This window comes from Drosophila ananassae, chromosome 3R, assembly GCF_017639315.1.
Source record: "Drosophila ananassae strain 14024-0371.13 chromosome 3R, ASM1763931v2, whole genome shotgun sequence".
Classification (NCBI taxonomy): Eukaryota; Metazoa; Arthropoda; class Insecta; order Diptera; family Drosophilidae; genus Drosophila; species Drosophila ananassae.
The window spans coordinates 23,228,795-23,250,062 of NC_057930.1; the positions used below are offsets into that span (position 1 = coordinate 23,228,795).

Genomic DNA, 21,268 nt, shown 5'->3' on the forward strand with positions numbered 1-21,268 from the left:
AACATTTGCCTCTCTGACAAGTATTAACGAAGTTATAAACAATTCCCTGAGATATATCAATGCATTTTCCAAGTTATATTGGGATAAGTTATAGTTGGTAGAATTTGGCCGAAATACTACACTCTCGAGCCCATAACTTGGCTTTTACTTGGCAGATTTAAGAATGTTATACCTTCCCGATCTTAGAACTTCGAGTACTTTCATTCTGTATACAAATCTGGTCATCGAAAATCTGGTCCAATTTTCGAAAATTTTGAAAGGGGTAACATCATGATTTTGGCCAAAAATCTATCAAAAATTTTATTCATCGGTTTTCGTGATATTTTAATGCAAATCAACGGAAATGAGAGTCCTGAATCGAAAAAGGTATTCCTTTCCCAGATACGGTATGAAATGGCTGAAATATTCGCTAAAATGTGTCTCAAAAGTTAGTATTTTGGCCACTATGGTCCTAACTTGGTCAACGAGGCCAAGGCATCAATTTATCGAAAGGAAATTGCCACATTTTTCTTAAAAATTATCCGATCAACAATTGTTATGCCTCTAGGTTATTCCAAAAGTTTCCATGTCAGCTAACTTTTTCTTTCAATATCTATCCTAGCCAGGTCCGATACGATAGGAATCGGCCAGCTATATCTTTTATGTACCTGTCATAAAAGAAAGGGTATATACACTTCGGCACCGCCTTTTCTTAATAATTATAGGAATATCCCATCAAAAATTCAATAAAATGTGAACCTCTTTCAAATACTTTTTCAACATTTTTCTCCCAATAGGAATGACCATCTTCAAAGCTTAGTCAATAATGGTTTTGATCTTTAAAGAATGGGACAATATAGTCGGCACAATGTGGTCCGATTTTGGCATAGGCATGTGCAAATAAAAGGCAAAAATGAAATTTATGTAATGGGGAAATGTGAAGCATTTAGATAACATTTTGGCCAAAGACAGACCCCCAAGCCGATGCAGATCGAGTACTTGAGACGTGGGGAACTGAACTAAGAGGTATTTCAAGCAGCCGAAAAAGTCGTGTCAAGACAAAGTGCAATAATTCACACTCACTTTCGGGTTTGACGGTTTATAGGTGGGAACATACCAGAAAAGCCACCAAAAAAAAGACAACAGATATATATTTAGGCAAAAAGCAAGAGCAGAATCGATAGTCTGGACGTGCCCAGACACTATTCCACTTATAGACTCTCAAGTGATTATGAAACCTTACATGCACACACTCGGCTGACACTTTATATAGTTTATGACTTGATAAACTAACTCTCTTAGAAACCATTGTCCAAATAGAGTTATAAGCATGAACCGAAAATTAAATTGAATTTATGATTTCTTTGAGCGAACATTTGAAATATGAAATGTTGGAGCAATTTTTGCATTGCCACCGGCGCCAATTTTCAGGTTTCGGATTTATAGTTCAATTTGATCATGATTTATCCAAATGCCCATAAATAATAACCATGATTAGGTGGTGGCCGGGGAGTGGCCGCTGGCCAAGACTCTAATCGATCGTGGACCAAAAATTTAATTAGCCGCAACTCCAAAGGCCATAGACAGGTGCTCCGAGATGACAATCACTCGAGCTATTTGCATACAATTCTAAATTCTGTTTTATTTATTTCTCATTTTTTTTTTGTTTTTGTTTTTAATTTAAGCCGCATCATCAAAAGTTAGTCGAGATTCAAACCTGAACCTGAAACGAAGAGAAGCCTGGCAACGAGGCTTCGGCTGAGTCTTCGTTTCTTCGGAGACTCGAAGAGATTCGAAGTGCCGGGCAGAGTCGGACTCGGTGGCTACTTCTACTTGGCGTTGCATAAAAATTGGTTCAGTGGAGCAAACGCCTTCAAGTCGAAAACATCGTGAACAAAACCCGATAAACAAGACGCGCGAACGTGAAGTGAAAGAAAGGATTATAGTTAAATATCCTTTATTTGGTGTGAATTATATTTTCTGTGCTTTAATCCTAAAACAAAAATTCTATTTTAAAAATATATATTTTCCAGCCACTGCGTATACTTAATATTTGGAATATAGACCTCAGTCGGATACAACCGAAAAATAAATTCTAAACAAAAGTGAAGGTAAGAGACCCCCGGGTAAGCCAGTTTTTGGCATAAATTTAGTCATCGGATTATAAACTCAATTTCGCACGAAAGTTATTTAAACAAGCAAACAAAAAGACATCCAATAAATAAAAGAATTTATTTTTTATGAGGCATTCTTTTCTTTTTCTCTTAAACTTTTATGTTTTTGCCTATCTTTGGAGGTTCTAAAAACTTATTTTATTATTGCTCGAAACAAATAATGGAACTTATTCTTTATGAGAGTGTTTATTTATGAAATTTTTGGGAAGATAAGCCAAATGTCACGTATTGCATAAAAATTCTTAAAAGGTTTAAAAAGATAAGCACTATAAATTAATAGTCTTGCCATATTCATGATCATTTAAATTCACTTTTGCTTTTGTTTTTGGTAGAAATGCCATCTAACTTTTATTTATGAATAGTATATATATTTTTTTTGCAAAAATTTGTTGCTGATCTAATGCTTATGTTGATTTTTTTAATGAGAGAACTTTCCAAAGCCAAATGTCAGGAGTTGCATAAACAGAGTTTTAGGGGGATTCTTAACATAAATAAACATCAAGCTGCGGTTTTATTAATTTTTATACCAGTTTTGCTAGGTTTCTATTTTATTTTTTTTTTTTAAATCTCTAGGATTGCGGAAGTAGAAACAACGCTAATTGTGTTAAAAAATAAAAAGAACTTAAGATTTAAAATTAGAGACTGGGAATCACGGGATGGGAAAAAAGTATATCTGACGACTGGCTTGTCGAGTTGACAATTACAAATGTCTTTTATTACGGATTGCTTTCAGTTTGAATCGATTTGATTGGAATTGGTAATTGAAATTTCCAGGGAATTGCGCTTTAATCAGCCTGACAGACGTCACACGGTGGCAGGCAGACTAATTTGCATATTAATTTTAATTGAGTGAACAGAGACCGGCAGGAGACATCCATCGAATAAAGTTCAATCGGATTGAAATTGAAAATGTCAGGCCCCCAGACTAGAAACGAAATCGAAACTGAATTGAAAATCGAAAATAGAGCCATTGGCATTGCAGCTGCCCTGGCTATGTGGTAGGTCCAAAAGCGCCACAAAAAAAAAAAAGCAAAACCACAAAAAGAATTAATTTGAATACAATGCAACTACAGATTGTCCAAACACATGTGGTTGCGGAAAAGTGTTTAGCCGGCAGTCAACTTAACCCGAACAAGTTTGTTGCCTAAGTCTTTTGATTGACTACCAAAATTTTAATTTATAGCTGCATCATCCCTCTCTCATTTCTTTTCTGTTTATTTTTTGTGTTTAGTAGATCATAAAAACTCCACCTTTCAAAGCTTCCGCCTGCTGACTGACAAGCTTGGCAAATTGTTACACACTATCCATTCAATGTCATTGGCAAAAAAAAAGCAACTAGGCGAAAACAAAGCAAAGCAACTGCCACAAAAAATTCGCAAATCCCAAATAGTATTCCATCATCAGATTTGCATATGCAAATTTCATTCCCACGACTTTTAATTGCAAGACTAGAGAAGAAAATGGAAATGCTCGAAGACAGCTTCGCAGTGTGACTAAAGTCGAGTGATATAATTCTTGATAGTTGGTGGTCAAGGCCAGAATCAGGTGCGTGATGCTACAGATTATCCAAAATTTATTACCAATCAAGGTGAATGGGATTTCTTAGTGGTTTTATTTAGGTGTGAGAGGCTAAGATTTGAAAGCGAAGATCTGCAATAAAAAGCACTTCTACTTAAGAGGTTCTTTACACACAAAAGTCTGACGTAAATCTGAAAAAAAAAATTAAATAAATAATTCTTAATACATTCATAAATCTCAGTTAATTACTGCCATTAGGGTATACAGAATTCCACCTACCCCAAGCCATTTGCCATTACTTGTTTATGATTAACCTTTTCTTTTGGCACATCTCTTTGGGCCATTTTAATTAACATTATTAGCAAATCCATCAAACAAGGCTAATTAATGGAGCCACGTGAATTGGCATTATTGAAATTAATTCCGATCTGTCATAATTAAGTCAAAGCCCTGACAATAACCCCCCACGGGGAAATTGGAGCAGGTGAACATGGAATTAAAATTCAACTTGGATAGAAGTGTTTTTTTAATTTTATAGCCATTTGTTCTGGGTGAGGCACAAGCCAAAGAGTCTGGCTCTGGCTGCACCCAGAAATGCGTACAAATCCGTTGACATTTTGCCAGACAACCTTACAAGACACCCCAGTCAGAACCGACTGCCTCTGGACTGCCTCAAAAGCCATGACAGCAACACGGGACAGGCCCTGAGACAGACAATTACTAATTGAGTTTCCTTCCCCCTCGAGACCAAAACATTAATTACACTCCGCTACAAAGGTAGTTGGGGGTTGTGGAGTGGCCAACTAAGATCCCAGACCTTAGAGTTCATTAGGAAAGGGCGTCGCCCAGTTGGGCTTTTCGGTTATGTAAGCCTTGTATCTTCGCCGGCTAAATGTTCAATTTACAAATTAACCAAAGCAAGCCATACGGTTCAAAGTTCAAACACAACGGCAGCGGGAAAACAAACAATTGTTGAGAAATATCGAAATCGCATCGAAATCAAAATCGAAAACTGAAAAAACAAACAATAACAAGGGCATAGCAGACCGACGAATTAATTGAAAGCATTTAATATCGGCTAACAAACTGAAAAAGTGTAATTGAAAACAAAAACCCGAAGAAGGCTTGATGTTTGAGCTTGAAAATTGATTGGGCCCAGCGGGTGATTGGCTACGAAGACTGGAAAATGTCGGAAAGGTTTCCACCCACTGACTGACCTTAAGCTAATAAACAATTTGATGAATATGTTTGTTTTCTTTATTATTACCCCCCAAAAATTTCCTTTTTTTGATTTCCACAAGGTTAAGCTTTGTAGTTACCAGTCCTTATATTTCCCAACCTGGTTTTTGGCAAAAAACTTCATTGTGGCTTATGCAACAATCCAATTGAAGATACCAATTCAATCTGATCTTTTGTCTTCTGACTCTTTTTTCGCCCCGAGGAGTCATCTTGGTCAGTCAAAAGTTCAAATTGGCAAATTATTGATTGTGGGCCGGGTTCAAATCGGGTTGAGTTACACAAGTTAGTCAGGCAGTCTGTCCGTCAGTCACTCAGTCAGTCACGCATATGCCTTTCGATTTCGATTTTGGCTGAATCCAAATCTCTTTTTCGGATTTCTTAATATGCGAGTACCAGTACGAGTACTATGCAAATTGATCGCTGGAATTACTTGAACCGAAATTTGCATTTCCCAGACAAAGTTCGTGATATGTCAGCGGGCGTTAGAATGTATTGGAGGTCAAAACGTCCCCCTATCCGCCCCACTTAAAAAAAAGAGTATGTGTTTCGTTAGTTGACACTTTTGAAGGAACTTGGCAATTAGCAGAACCATTCAAAATAAATCATCCAGTGTCGCCTGGCTTTGCTGATGAATTTCTTGCTATTTTGTATTGTTTTTTTTTCTGATTCCGTTTTAATTGCTTTATCAAAATGCCAAGACCAAAGTGAATGCCTGCCCGCGAAACGAATGACTGAGACAACGAACTTGATTCGAAAACGAGTTGAATCTGCTGAATCTTTTGTTTTGCTTATCGTCTTCACTCATTAATACTAGTAGTTTAAACTCACTGTTTCACTAATCACTAGATCTTAATAGTTGTGCATTAAAGTGTTTTTTAACGAGTTGCTCTTTGGCGCCCGTTCTGGCTTCTTTAAATACATTTTTTATTTGAATTTATCTAAATTATATTCGGCATACACTTGTTTCTGTGTTTCTGTGCCTTAATGCTTCCATGTTTCAATTTTATCCTCTATTCTTGGTATCCAGGTCAAGTCGGCTGTCATTTAATGCAAATTATTGGGCAATGTTGCTCTCTGCATCTTTGAGCTTGTTCCACTACAAATTGCGTTTTTCCTTCAGTATGGCTTTAACTAACGCACATGTGGGCGTGGCCCGAACTCTAAGGCGTAGCATTTGATTAGAATTTTGTTTCGCAAATGCCATTCAATTTAGTGCTTGCCTCGAAGTTTGCCTTGAACTGAGAGTGGACTGAGAAGAATAAGTTTCAACTAATTAGTTGCAATTAATTTTATCCTAGTAAATACATTTCATATTACTCATAATTATACCTTTTACAATTGAAGCAACCCCCATCAAGTTAAATGTCTATTTTAATTACCTAAAGTTTATTGTTACTTTTAATTGCTTCTTGTTACCATTTCTGACCCAATTCTGCAAATCATTACAGCCAGAAATTGTTACTAATTGTATTGCTGACGAACTTTCTAACTGGCAATAGATCCGTTTTTATTTCTAACTATAATTGCTGGAATTAAAATTGTAACATTTACTTTAAAAAATAGCAAATAGTAATCTTTTTCTTGCTCCAATTCTTAAGCTTCTAAGAAAAAATCACTTGACACTTTGTTGCTGCCAAAAAATATTTTGTTATAATTAGCCTCACTCGGACACCCAACTTAATTGCCAAATAAAATTTAAACCGAGACCCGTGAGCGATTAAATAAATTAGCATCGGCCAGAACAAGATAGACCCACACATAGACCTCGTTGGAGATCTGATCTGCGATAGATGTTGCAACTGGCCGCGTCAACTAGCAACCTGCAACCTGTAACAACGACATCAATTAGCGGCGTTTTAAGTGCGTTCCACATTTGGCGTGAAAAAAGCTGAAAAGCGCAAGGGGAAAATGCGTCGAGAAACGCCTCGAGTCAATCAATTTTCCGTGAACTACACAGTCAAAAAAAATTAAGATTTCAACGAGATTACAGTATTACTTTTAAGTCCTCTCTTAAATAATTTTTTTCTCTGTGCAGCAACCAGCACAAGGAGGCCCGAACTCCCAGCTCGGGCCTGGTGAAGATTGCGTGGCCAGATTGAAAGCCATTTGGAAAGGCAACGCTCGAGTTACGCGCCGGCAACTTACGCAAATTTCGTGGCCTGTCCTCCGTCCCCACTCGACAACCTCGAATCCTCGGATCTGCGATCTCCCCTAAGGCCCGAATGTCCAAGCCACTAACAGCCGCCTCATCAGAGGGAGATATACTCAACGACACACCCTAATCGGGCCATGTCTTCGGGTCCGAATCTCAAATTTTTAAAGTCTCAGTCCGTTTCGGAGCCAGAGTCAGAGTCTCGGCCTGGAGTTTCCAAGATTTTTAATTGAAAACTGCAATGGTCTGGTCTGACTGTCTGGCAGACAACTAGTTTACGCATTTGAAAGTGCTCGGCTGGTAATTAAAAACTTGTCGTTCGATTTGATAACTTTTTTTGCGAGTACCCTTAAACGATTTGGGCAGAGACTTTTTATGGAGTGGTTTGATGGCCTTAGAAACATAATTGGCTTTTTTATATATTTTTGTGTAATTAAATTAGAGATGTTCGGTAAGGATTCAAATATTTTATGGTTTGCTATTTGATTTGACTTCTATTTTAATAGTTTTTCGGTTTTAAAGCTATAAACTATTTTTAAAGAGTATCTCTGAATCAGGAGACCCCCACTCGAGTTCCTTTCACATTACGTTTCTGAGTCGGTCAACGTGTCGTATACGCAACATTTGTCATGAATGTCCACTGAGTCTGGACATGCTCATTTGCGGTTTCAAATAATATGTTTGGCTAAAGGATGTTCGGACGAATGATTTATGTTTACTGGCAATTTGGTTAGCTCTACTCCCTCTCTACCCCCGATAAAATAAATTATCTAATCCACATTCCTGGCCCTGCTCTATCATCTAGAGATTTTTAAGTAGCGATGGCAATTGATACCAGTTTATCAAAACCAGTTTAAATGCAAAACCCAAACAAAACGCCCCTCGGCTAATCCGAAAAACCCACAAAAATCCATAAGGAGGTAGTGGAGTGGGGGGGATAAATAAATATTCCCAGACACATAGACTGAAACATGAAAATTACACAACATTCCCGAGAGGAGGAGGTTATGACGTGACATCCTGGCTACCGGATCGCTAGAAATTTAATATTCAACGCATTGATTGCGTCTTATGGCAGCAACTTCTTAGCCTTTGGCTCTTGGCCAAAAAGTGAGTGGAAAAAAATGCAATTTCTTGACCAAGCAAAAGGATTTTAATTAACCGATTGGTTACAAAAAAAATCTAATTTCCGTTGTCAAAAGAAAAAAAACCAGCACGCATTTCGGTTAATGCGAAATTGTGATGCAATATCTTCCAAAATGTGCCACGCAAAAGTTATCAACAAATCAAGCCGGCTCTGAGCCGCATTGACACACTTTTCTCGCCCACCGCCCACCGCTCCCTCGCCATTTCCCGACGCTGGAAAATCCACAGAAAATTTATAGAGCGCATTTCGATTTTTGGAGGCAAAAAAATAAAAGCCTGGCCCAAAGCGAGGTGCGTGAGTCGTTCAATCAATGCAATTCATTCATTGAGTTTGAAGTGGCCAGCAACACGCTAGTTGACGTTTTGCCTCTTGGCCAAAATGCCTTTCAAGTCCAGTGGCGGTGTGGGAAAGGAGTTAACGAAATACATACAATAAAATTCTTGAAAAATACTTCGTTTTTTCACACTTCTTGTTCGATTTAATTATTAAAAATTAGTTTTTGTAAACAAAAAATATGTATTTAATTATTTATTAACTAATCCCCTGTTCCGGCTTCTGATTTTTCCGTATATTTTTTTTCAATATTAGCCCCTCTATTACCAACTTGGCACACGCTGCCAACTTTGACAAAAAATGCGTTTTCAAAGTATGCAAAAAAAACTAGCCTACAAAAAAAAAAAGCGATACCGCATAAAAGTCAATGGCCAACAAAAAGTTGCGTATGGCCACAGTTTATTGATTTATTATCGTGCATATAGTGCATAATTTATTACAAATCTATTTGGAGCTGGACCCGTAGATAAGGGGATTAAAGCCTAGGGGGGCGTTTCAGTTGTGTGCGTGCCAGGAGATTTATGCTTCAGCGGAGGTAGATAAACAAAAGACTTAGGCAACAAACTTGAAGCGTAGATAGAGGAGTTTTCAACTCAAGAGGAAGTTTAAGGAAAATGAGAGACATAAGCTGAGTTAGTTTATTTTTCTGATTAATTATATTAATAAATTTATTTTGAAAATCATTTTTTAATATTTTTTGTAATCACTTACCCGATATGAACCCCACTGGCACTACATAAATACCTCCTCCATTATCTCCCTTGTTAATGACTTAATTAAACGCCTTTTATGTAAACAACGGCAAGTGAACCAGCAACAAAAACACGATGCATGATCTGAACCCGCAACTGCCACCAGAGCAACGCCCACGCAGCAAAAGCAACAACAGTAACAATCATAACAACAACAATGACCACACGCCAGTCGACAGCCAACTTCTCACGCCCCCCCAAGTCCCCACTATTTTTTTCTTAGCCATGGCCCCTGAATTTGAACCTGCCGCCAGTTAAAGTGGCAACTTCTGTTGAGCCAATACAGAGAGAAAAAATATAGAAAATTCAAATAACAAATGAAAATGTATTTAATGAAGAGTTTTAACTATTTGAAATTACAAGAATATAAAGTTTTATTAAGAGTATAAAGTATATATTATTACTACATATTTAGTGATAGTATATTTTTTTCAGTGCACTGTTACTCTTGCTGAGGTGCCTACTTGATAAATATCATTAAACTACCCGCCTTGCTTTTCGCTTTTGTTTAGCGCGCCCCAAGAAGATTGATAATTTCGAATAAAATGGAATGCCTGTGTTAATAGGACGAATGAATATAAATATCCAATTTAAGGCAATGATTTAACTTAATTGGCTGACGATAGACCCCCGTTGATTTGGAGATTTTCTGTTTCCGATCCGCTAATTAGCCTGTGCCTGGCCAGCACTCTTTCGGCCACCGCCTTGGGCAATGATCCGAGCATGAAATATCACGCCAATTACAGTAGCGATTGCTGTTCAATCCAGCAGGTAACTTCCAGCCAGGTAACCAGTTGGTATTTTACTCACTGAGCTGAACTAAATTAAATCAATTAAAACAAAAAAAGAGTAGAGCTAGGGGAGTATTAAGTTATAAGAAAGTTGTTAGACACTTTTCTGATTTATTATTTTTATGAATTATAAATAATATATTATAGCTTTTAAGTCAGTGTTTTAATAATGTATATTACAATCCTTTCAATCTCTAATAAAAGAAGCGCATATACCCATTACCATTTGTAGGGTATACACCGTTGAGTGATTTTGAATCAATTATGTTTACGACTTGGGCGTCTCATTAAACATTTATCGATTGATCCGATTTGATTGAGCGGTTATGTGATGTCACTACTACCTCAATTACATGTGTCCACATTAGCTGGTAACTCGTTTTCCGTCTTCCCATTGCAGATGTCCAGCATGTTCCATGGAGTGGCTTTTCTGGGCCTGTCGCTGCTCGTGACGCTGATCCGTTTGGACGGGGCTCGGGCGGTGGGCTATCACTACGATCGTCCCACGAGACCCACGGCTCCTTCCGGACCCGGGCCAAATATTTATTCAGGTCACCAGTTCAGTGCTCTGCCCACAATACATCCGCTGCCACCGATTCCGGCACTACCACCACTGCCCACCGCCAGGGTTCCCATACCCCGGAGTCGACCCACTGCCCCGGCTACCAGTATAGTGAGCCAGTATCGGCAACCAACAGCTCCTGTGGTTTCCACATACATTCCACCCTCGGTAGTGTCTCCCATCGCCTCGATTAGTTTCCATGGCACTCCAACCTTGAAGCCGGTTTACGGACCACCACCTCCGCCAATTCCCACTGCTGTCACTCCGATTGTGGTGGCACCTACTGGACCTTCGGCTCCAATACCCGCGGGCGGAAATCTGCGTATTCCATTTGGAAAGCAGGCACTGATCTCCCCCGGAGAGTCCTACATTGCCAATGGCAGGCAGCTGAAGCAGTACGCCGTCATCGAGATTATCGACAACGACATTGACGAGACACCGGGCCCCTTCCTGTCGGGCAGCAGCTTCTTCGATCGGTATGGTGCCCATGTGGGTGCTCCGACAGCTAATGGCATCCAGCTAGATTCCCGAGCCAATTCCCTGCTCCTCGAACAACAGCAACTGGCCATCCAGCCGAGAGCGGGAGCCCAGCCGGCTGCAGGTGGAGATGCCATTGCTCTGGGCTCTGGAGGACTGGGCTTCGTGCGCTTGCCCAATGGAAATGTCTACCTCGGATCGGGCTCCCTGGGCTACATCAGTGGACAGCAGAGGGTCGCCTCAGTTCTTGATGCCCGCACTCGGTCGGAGTCCACCTCTGATGCTCTGCACTTTGGTCATGGTCCTTTGGGCGGAGTGGACAACCTGCTGAGATTTTAGTAGAAGGGCTTCCAGCCACCTTCCTTATCTACACACACACACCCACACACTCGCACACACACCAGCACACACATCTGAATACATCTATCTATAAAAATATGTATATTATGCTGTAAATATGTAATTAAAAGAAATGGAAAAGAAAAACCATCTTGTGTTGTCTAAGTTATAAGTCTGCTTAAACTATTTGAAGTTCTTGTACATTTGTCCTAAGCGAAACATCGAAACTTGATCAAATAAAGACGACTATGGAAACAGAAGAAGGACGTTTGATTTTTGGCGGGAAGGATAATTAGGCGGTTGGGAAATAGAGTTTTAGGTGCTAAAATATTTATACTTCCTTATTATTTATATAAATTAACTAAATATGGAATGTATTTTTTTTGCTTCCATTAAATTATACACATTTATTTAGTTCAATATGTTTAAAATTAGATTCATAACAAGAACTATAGCTCGAGAGCTCTTGACTGTGCCAAAAAGTATGCTATGTATTTTTATACACAGGTGTTAAAAAAATACCAAAATCAAAATATACTACATAGATGAGCGCGAATTTGAAAGTGAAAGGCTGTGTTTTATTTTTTATTTAAAGAAACAAGCAATTGTTTAATAGAAAATTGTAATAGTAAGATTAAGAATAGTTTTGGTTACTTTTATCAGCCTATATGAAAAATCCTAATGTCTTAGCTTATACTAGCTTGACTTTTACTATCCTACTGTCCAACTATCCAGTCCTTAGTAATTAAAAAGTATATTTTATTTATATGTATATGGATTTTCTGAATTAAAATTAAAATTATATAGTTTTTTATAAAAAGCTTATATGGCTTTATATTTGGTTTCCTAATTGCTATCAATTGTTTACTTTTGGAATACAATTAATGGTTCTGTTTATTTTCAACTCGGTAAACATTTGTAGTTCGCACAAAATTTGCATGCCTAGAACTATTTGCACTATCTCAGACAATACACATAGAGAAATCTTGCGTGGCTCTGCTAAATCATTACCTAAATAGAAGGCAAACACTATGCCGCCGGGTGTTTGCGATTAGGTAATAATAATTATTCATGCGCATTATTCAAATGGGCTTCTGAGTCTGGAACGTGCCGGGATTTAGCACTACCATTTTATTGTTGTTTCAGTTTCATCATCTAGTTTGGATCGTCAGTGCTAGGGAGCGGTCTATCTGCGCGGGGGTCGCCACATGTGCCCAGCGTACTATATATATATATATATGTATATATATTTTAGAAAAAAGGGAGAGATCGTGAGGGGCAAAGGCAAATGCAAAGTCGTTTCCGAACTGCGCAGTTTTTAAAGATCTATTTTTTTTTTTTGTTGGACTTGTTTGCCGGTTTGAAGATACACACATTCGCAAGTTGATCTTTTGTTTATGTTGTTATATGTATTTATTTTTTCGATAACTGGGACACGCGCTGCTGGGGCCACTGGACTAGCTACCATACATATATAACTAAAAAGCCGGCCGGTATTTCCAGCTGTCTATAGTCTCCCCTTCCTCCCACACCCCAAACGCTTTATAAAACGCCAAAAACGAAAAAAAATCACCTAGTTCAATAAACTGCCAAAAGTAATTTTAAACTGACTCAAGGTGAAGTGGAAAGTATTCCCTATCACACGCGTTCTAGCCGCCTTCCTCAAGGTTCATTTGCCGATAAAGAAATTTGGTTTTGATTCGCACATGTGCTGCCAAATTACGAACTTTCTCAAACATCTTTATCAGGTCAAAATTTTTCAGAATTTTTAAAGTAATCTTTATAGTTTATAATGGTAGTTGTTATGATAGTGTTAGACTAAATATTCAGAATTATCAAAACACTATTTATAGTTTATAATGGTAGTTATTAGGGGTTTGATTGTAACATTCATAAATATTTGGTAGTAGTTTTTTTATGATTTCTGGGGTTTGGTTGGTAAGGTAGGTTCAAGACCTTAAATATTACTTTCAGTAAAGACTTTAATGTTAAGAAATTTTATATATTTTGAAACTACTTCAGAAGTAATATTATTCATAGTTATTCCATATGCCCTTCAAAACCTAAAAGTATCGAGCTTAACATCCAACCACAGTTTAGTTTGCTGGCTACTTTTGAAGTAATTTATAATATTCAATATATATTTAATGATTTTGTTAATAAAAATCAACTATAAATCATTAAAGAATGTTAAGGCAGTCTAAAATATTTTCAAAGCCATTTAAACTAATAATTAATTTGATTTTAAGGAGTCTTTGTTTCATTTAAACTCGATCCCTTCATCAAAGTTAAAGCCCTTATCAATAAAGTGTTAATGCGTTTCAGAATTCTTGTTAAATATTATCAAACATTATTTTTTATTGCTTGTATCTTAAGATCTAAATAATTATCAAATACAAAGTCAATATGACCGAAAGAACAAAACGAACTGGAAGAACTAAGGTCTTATCATCTAGTTAATGGAGTGGATATGGCTAATAGTGATGCAAACTAACTTATAAGATCAGGGTGCTTAGTTTTTTGGTTAATTAAGAACTAATTTGTTTTGGCAGTTGCTGCTTGGAGGGAATTAAACCCCGTCCCAGATTACAGTTCCAGCTGGAACTGTTCCTGATCTTCGATCTTCAGGGACTGTGCCTTCTTCACCAGTTCCGTTGGCACTGGAACACACTTCCGGAAGGGGGTGCGTGGCGTGCCCCTCATGAGACAGCTGGGCACATTCGAGGGTGGCGTCTGACTCAGGGGAGAGCCACGAAGATTCTTCATGAAGGCCCTCTCGTATATCAGCTTGGTGCCTGGAATTACAGATAAGTTGGGGAATACGTTGATTAGTCAAGGTGTCTCCAAATTGCATCAGAATCGAAAAAGTTCCCGCTGATAAGACAGCTGTTTAAATATTTTTTTTTTTTGTTTATTATTCAGGAATTTTTGTGATAATGAGTAATGATGAGCACATGTGCTTAGGGGTGACTACTTTTTTTTATTTTGGTTATCATGACACTGTTTTTTTTTTTATTTTAATGTCTAGCTTTCATCAGCCATTAGTCTGACTAATTATCTTAAATTTCTTTTCAGAAACTTACCTCCAGGAGTGGTGGAGTAGAGGGTGCCTCCAGGTGTCGAGGAGTAGACCTCCGGCATCTGGATGGGGTCCGAGATGACAATCTTACGGGTCATCATGGGCAGAGCCTGGGTGATGGCTTGACGGGCAGTTGGCGATGCAGACATCTTGATAGTTTTATTGATTGATTGGATGGTTGGGTTGTTAAGGTTTTTGAAAACTTTCCGTTGGCTTGTAAGCACTTGATGGGTTTTTGTTTTTATTGTTTACACAAATTGCGTTGTTTGTAGTTAAGGTTTGTGTTTTTTATCAGCTACTGTGTATGTTGCTGCTGGGACCTCCTAACCGTTGGCTGTTCGCTAAGCGATTGCTATTCGAATTCTGAAACGGCTGGCTATTTATACCCCTCACTCTCTATAGCTCTATAGCGCTCTCTATCTACATATGTATATACTGCTACACTCCCGGCTCTCTCACTCGCGTGATGTTTTTGCTTTTGGTAGACGATTGTTTTCTGTTTTTATCTGGTGTATTTTCTGCGTTTCAGTTTATGACAAACCGGGTGATTATTTCTTGTTTTTGTTTTATTCTAATAAACCACCTCTTTATATTTTTGTTGCCATAGTCTGCCTTAGTCTGCTGCACACCTTTTAGACATTTCTAGCAAGAGTGAGAGCTGCCTATCTTGAGGGGCTTCTCGCCTTGAGCTCTTGTTTATCTTAAACCATTTGTTATTATTTAATGCATGCCAGTATTATTGGTAAACAAGTTAGCCATCTATACTAAAACATCAATCGCATTCGCATTTCTCAAAAACCATCTTATCACGGTATTGCATGGGAAATTGGATGAGTCAGTCCGGTGTGTTCTATGAGATCTTATCAGAGTGGGTCTTTCTATCTTTAGTATGAAAGTCAGTTCCGTCGAAATTCGGGAAGTAGGTATTACTTTGCACTTTGCATCAGCGTTTAAATTCGATTAATTAGCATAATGGACACGTTGCCGGCAAATGTTGACGTAGGTTTCGATCGCATTTCGTATGCATGTTCTGTATGTGCTCCGAAAGCAGGGTAATAAAAAATGACAATTTTTCGAAATTTGTTTTGTTTTTTTAGATACCTAGTAAAGGGGGGTTTTTTTAATTTTCTTGAGCCTAGGTTGTTTACTAATATATTTAATGAATTCAGAACATTTTACCTTTCATTGAAAACTGCAGAATCGAAAGAAAGTAAGACGTAACTTCCTTATAAAGTTTTAGATTCTAGATTCAAGTTTTCTAAAGTAAATCATTAAAATTTGAATCCTTAAAAAAAGGGGAAAGCTATTAAACTATTCTGTTATTCAAACTTTAAAGTGAAGATAAAATACTTTAGGAGATAGATAGGTACTTTAAAAAAAAAACAAAAATACTGTAAACTTTAAACTAAATTTAAGTTATTTTTTTTGTATTTCAATTATTCTATTCTAACCTTTTTGGATACTTGGAACTATTAAAACATTACTAAAACCTGCATAATTAAAACAAAAATCTAGAATTATTAAACCCTTTTCAAATACCTCTAAAATCCTATCAATCCCCAAAATTACTGGGTAAAAAACAGCAAAAGCACGAGCGTTTTGGCTGTGCGGGGGCGATGTTGACGATTTTTAATCGCTTGGGTGGACGCATGTAAATAGTTCGAAAGTAAATACTGCTTACGTAGATGCCCCACGATCCGGCGTAATTCGATTTTTGGACACGGGCCACTCAGAAGCCAAGGGATCTTTGGGAAGGGGGTTAATGTAAAGGTGCCACGTGTGTTGATCTCCCACGAACTGTTGATGTGGGACAGATACAGATAGGTATGGTGGCGCCCAATTGGATTTCTGCACAAGGTCACCCAGCATAAGCGTGCTAAAATTTATGGTTTAACAGGAAAAAAATCTTTGGACCTTCAAGATATTTTTAATAAAAAGTTTATTTTCTATTTGTGACTTGAAGGAAAATTTTGACGCCGGGAAAAGCGTGACCCACAAACATCAATTACAACTATGCGGGGTGGATATAATCTATGTAAGTTAAGTGCCGGCTGACCCCCAAAAACGGTAAACAAGGGAGCTCCGAGAGAACCCGGCGGAATGATGTTTATTTGCCGTGTCATCTAGCACGTAGTCCACAGCATAAAGACGCCCTACGTGCGTTTGGAGGGAGATACTTAACATAAACATTATATTTTTTTGGGTTTCGGAGCGAGAGACCCGAAGAGACCGGCTTGCCCATTAGGGCTTATCAACCCTCATAGAACCAGTTCGGATTTCGATTTCATATAATTGTACCTGCGCAGAGAGAGAGTAGCATATATTGCCGGTGAAAGAGATGGCAGGAAGTTTTCTTATTGCGTTGCAGCCAAAAAGTGAAAATGCGTCTTGAGAACATTTTTAGCCGGTTGTCTAAGCTCAGAGGGGTGGCATTCTTTCCACACGACAGGGGTCAGGTAGAATAAAATCGGAATTCATCGGAAATCTTTTCTTTTCTTTTTATATTTTTTTGGCGGGATGGCTGATGAAATTGCACCATCCGGTTACGTGCTAGGTGAATAGATTTCGGGGGTTCGGTTCTATTTCTAAACAAGTCTGAGATAGTTGTGAATGAGCTAGACAGAAATCAAGTTGTTTTTATTATTTTTCGAATCAACGAATTCAGAGACATAGGTAAGCGATTAAAAATGTGATCAAATGAAGATGATTAACGAAAATAAGATGATCTTTTTTCAGAAAAAATATTTATTTTAATTATTAAAAATATTGTACTATAAATATAAACATGTTTATTTGCCAATAAGTAATAGTTAAGAGTTTAGTAAAATAAATTGAAAAATATATTAAAGTTTTAAAATTCAGAACTAGAACAATTCACTATTTTTAGTAGTTTGAACTAAGAACCACCATATCTTAAGCAAAAATGATTAAAAACTATACAAATATTTCATTATCATGCCAAAAACTCTATATAGCTGATACACTTTTTCGAAAAAAGAGTATTTTTCAACCCAAACAACAACAAACACGAATCACATCCCCCATTTCGACTGACGTCGATGACCCACATTTTCAGAATCCGAATGAGAACCGCGGACATCGTCGTCGCGTTGGCCAAAAATTTAATCATTCATTTGACTTTGTTTATGCACAAAATATGAATAAGGTAAACGAAAGGCAAAAAAACATCAAAATAAAGTAAGACCCAAAACAAAAACAAGGTGTCTATAAGAAAAAGCATGTGCTTTTCAAATCATAGATAAGGGGAAGCACCAATGACTGAACTGCATAGATAAGGATAATCCTCCGACGGAATGAGACTGCTTGACGCTAAGTCATTGTCCCATCGAGATTTTGGAGTCTTCGATCTTCGACCATTTCTTTGAAAAAATCTCGTAATTTGCGTTTTAAATTACATCAGCCAATTTAATGCCTGGGACTCTCTCGAGGATGTCTAACTGGTAGGGGAGGACTTGGGAGGATGGGTATTTCCCTTAGACATCTACCCCTCATACACTTCTTCCTTCTAAAAAAAAATATAAGGAAAAGAAAGTTCAACAGCCTCTGATAAGGTTTTTGCGACAGCCACAGACAAAATTTATTTTAATCGAGAAAATATATAGAAAGCCATGAGATGCTTTGAATGCCCTTACTTTTTTCAGAGAAGACTTTAAAGAGAAAACAAAAATATAACAAACAGAAATTATATTTTTAAATTTATATTTATTAGATATTAATAAAAATCTATATTAGTTAACGAAATGCAAACACAAAATGTCAAAAAACTCATTAAAATGTGATCTACTTAAATATAGGGTATAGGAAATATAAATTGGGCTTTACGAATAGAATCTTCTCTCGATCGACAGTGATCTTTCCGTCCAGATCCTTCACTGCCAGATATATCATATATATATCAATAATACATGTGGAAAGAGTTAATGGAAAAATGGAATTTATTTAACGAACTGTTCCGAAACCTTCACAACGATCAATGAACTAGACCCGAGATGACCGGAGGTCTCCGAACTTCAGAGTCTGTTTTATATTTATTGAATGGAACGATTTTTCTTTAGGGATGACTACTTCAAGCCATCGTAGAACTTGTCCAGCATTGTGTCATTAACAGTTCCGAACACCCAGCGCTGTCGTTCATTGTCCCGTTCACAAACATTGACATAGACCTTGGCCACCCCATCTTCGACAAAGGCCTCAACGCACTTGTGTCCATTTTTCCCATGGACCAGCCACTGATTCTTTCTATCGTAGTACCAGAACTGATTGCCGCCCTGGCCGTGACACGGCCACATCCAGACAGTGGCATTCGGATTAGAGTCCTGGACATCCAGGCAAATGCTCTCCTCCTTGTGACGCAATTCTCGACTAGAACTGAGTTTCCAGTTTTGGTTCGCCTGGGGATGAGATCGATTGTCCGCACAACTAAACAGTCCGATAGCATCATTAATAATCTTGCCCATTGAGTCCAGACAGTAAATGGGATAGGCCACATTCTGAATGGCCCCGGAGGCATAAGCGGGTGGCTCAACTGGTGGGTACTTCTCCAGGAAATCGGGCGCCACTTCGGTCATAAACCAATGGAAGCTCTTGCACTTCAACCGCTCCCGAACGCCCTTCTGACGGGTGAGATCTCCGGCATCAATTTTTTCGTAGGTTTCCGGATCGCGTTCGTACAGGTACTTCTTGTACTCATCCATCCAGACTTCCGCCACGCGTTTGTGATTCTAAAAGAGAGTATATGAGTTATATTTAAAATTAAACATTAATTATAGTTTTCATTACCCTTGCCACGAAATTGGTGTTCTCCCTTGGACTTGGCCTCGGATCCATGGGTCCTCGAAAGATGTGGGCCACATGGGAACAGGGTACATCCAGTAACATTCCTCCACACATCCAGATCTTGAAGCTCAGTTCGTACTGCTCGCCACCCCAGATGTCCAGTTCATCGTCGTAACCTCCCAGATCCCAAAAGAAATCCGTATTAATGGCGAACAAGCCGCCCATCATGACAGGACTCCGGAAAGGCAGGGATTTGTCGATGGAATCCTCGGCCAACACCGGCAGTTGTTTGTAATACATTTTCCAATCGAAGCCACCACGAGCTCCTTCTTGGTGGCCTCCATGGTAGGAGAAAGTGGCATGATCAATGGAATCAATCATCGGACAGGTGCATATCTTATTATTAATCGCAATGGGTTCCAGCAGCGGTGGAAGCTAAATAGGTTTAAAATAAACTTTAAAATTAAATAAACTTCTTTAGTTTCTTGCAGACTCACCCAATTGTAGTTGGCTTCGATGTGAGAATCAAAAAAGACCATAACATCCCCAACGGCAACCTTGGCTCCAGCAATTCTGGCGCCAATGAGACCACGTCGCTCCGGATTTCTCACAATGTCCACCAGGCCGGGGAAATGGATGCTCACATAGTCATCCAGTTGGTGTTTCAGTGACTCCCAGTCGCTGCCATCGTCAACCAGGACGATTTGTTTCAGCAACTCTGGCGGAGTACGATTGACGACACTATGGATGGAACGGAGCAAGGTGCTCAAGTACTCGTTGAAGAAAATAAAAATCACGCTGACATTCGGCAGTTTGGCCAGGTATTTTCGGGTCTTGCACCTGAAATAAAGATATCATGAGTTGATCCTTCAGGAAGTCTTATTATATTCCAGGATATACTCACTCCTCGAGTCGGACATCGGGCACCGATCGATTAACCGAAATTCGATCCGATAGGAGGCCGTTGAAACCATTCTTTCTGTAGAGCTTATCCTCCATATCCTTGTCCTTCGGATTCGCGATTTCCGCCGACATCCCCTGCTCACCTAAGCCAATCCGTTTCTTGTCCGCCTCCATGGCGGCGTAATCGTGCCAGTCCTTGCGCTCTCCTTCCGGTTCCGGTAGTCTAAATCCCACTCCTGGGCGGACCTCACTAGGCAAAGGATCTCGGACCAAGTTGCGATCCTGGAATGGCGGGCGGGCAGCTTTGCGTGTCGGCTGTATATCCGCAGCCCGGAAAACAGGCGTTACTGGATCTCCATTGGGATCGAGGTGCGCATCGGGGTCGCCCGACGTTGCTGGTCGCAACCGTTTCTCAACAATTATAGTGGTGACCAATGAAATCCCGATGATGCAAACGATAAGGAGCACCACTTTGCGTACCAGACGCTTTACATATCTCTTTTTCATGGCCATGCGAACGTCTTGCCGGCGGAGGTCCAATGTGTAGAATGGTGGCATTGCAATGCGACGTTGGAGCTCCTACCCATCTGCCACCTGGCGACACCTGGCAAAATGTATGCATTAGTGTAATTGATGCCTCCCGCTGTGCGGCCCAAGTGGAAATTCGGTACAAAGATAAGAGACATCAATGGATAGATTTCGACAAGAACACGCTTCTCCACTAGCAATCAGTTGTGGAATACACCCGATGACGTGTAAGAAGCGTTTACCGCACTTACCTGTGCAAAATACGATACAAAACAGTCGAATAAACGAAAATTGGCCGTCTGGAGATTCAAATTATGGGAGCGCGCGTCATGGTGGCGACAGCTACAGGCCAATTTGAGGACTAACCAAACAAGCTCCCATGTGTGCCAGCCACCTGTATTTATTTAAACTTGCAAATAAAAGTAAAAGTACAACCAAATGCATACAATCACTTATAAATACTTTATCTGATACTGTGTAGATGCTATTTTTTAAACA

General features: G+C 38.9%; 3 protein-coding genes across 4 annotated transcripts; 1 reads left to right on the forward strand and 2 right to left on the reverse strand.

The window, feature by feature from the left end:
• Positions 1–1,813: 1,813 nt before the first annotated feature.
• LOC6497492 (protein transport protein sec31) lies at positions 1,814–11,723 on the forward strand. 2 transcript variants are annotated; one of them, XM_001961937.4, is made up of 3 exons: positions 1,814–1,943; positions 2,013–2,090; positions 10,486–11,723. In XM_001961937.4, the coding sequence occupies exon 3, from the start codon at positions 10,486–10,488 to the stop codon at positions 11,461–11,463; it is 978 nt and encodes a 325-aa protein (XP_001961973.2). In that variant the 5' UTR covers positions 1,814–1,943; positions 2,013–2,090; the 3' UTR covers positions 11,464–11,723. The 2 variants fall into 2 exon arrangements, with proteins under 2 accessions (XP_001961973.2, XP_044572519.1); XM_044716584.1 differs by having other exon boundaries at positions 1,814–2,090.
• Positions 11,724–13,790: 2,067 nt separating this feature from the next.
• Positions 13,791–14,922, reverse strand: LOC6498052 (eukaryotic translation initiation factor 4E-binding protein). The gene is made up of 2 exons (XM_001961936.4): positions 14,547–14,922; positions 13,791–14,258 (listed from the first exon to the last, which is right to left on the reverse strand). The coding sequence occupies exons 1-2, from the start codon at positions 14,689–14,691 to the stop codon at positions 14,050–14,052; spliced, it is 354 nt and encodes a 117-aa protein (XP_001961972.1). The 5' UTR covers positions 14,692–14,922; the 3' UTR covers positions 13,791–14,049.
• Positions 14,923–18,480: 3,558 nt separating this feature from the next.
• On the reverse strand, positions 18,481–20,800 carry LOC6498051 (N-acetylgalactosaminyltransferase 4). The gene is made up of 4 exons (XM_001961935.4): positions 20,244–20,800; positions 19,837–20,179; positions 19,343–19,774; positions 18,481–19,284 (listed from the first exon to the last, which is right to left on the reverse strand). The coding sequence occupies exons 1-4, from the start codon at positions 20,798–20,800 to the stop codon at positions 18,625–18,627; spliced, it is 1,992 nt and encodes a 663-aa protein (XP_001961971.1). The 3' UTR covers positions 18,481–18,624.
• Between the last annotated feature and the right edge of the window lie 468 nt (positions 20,801–21,268).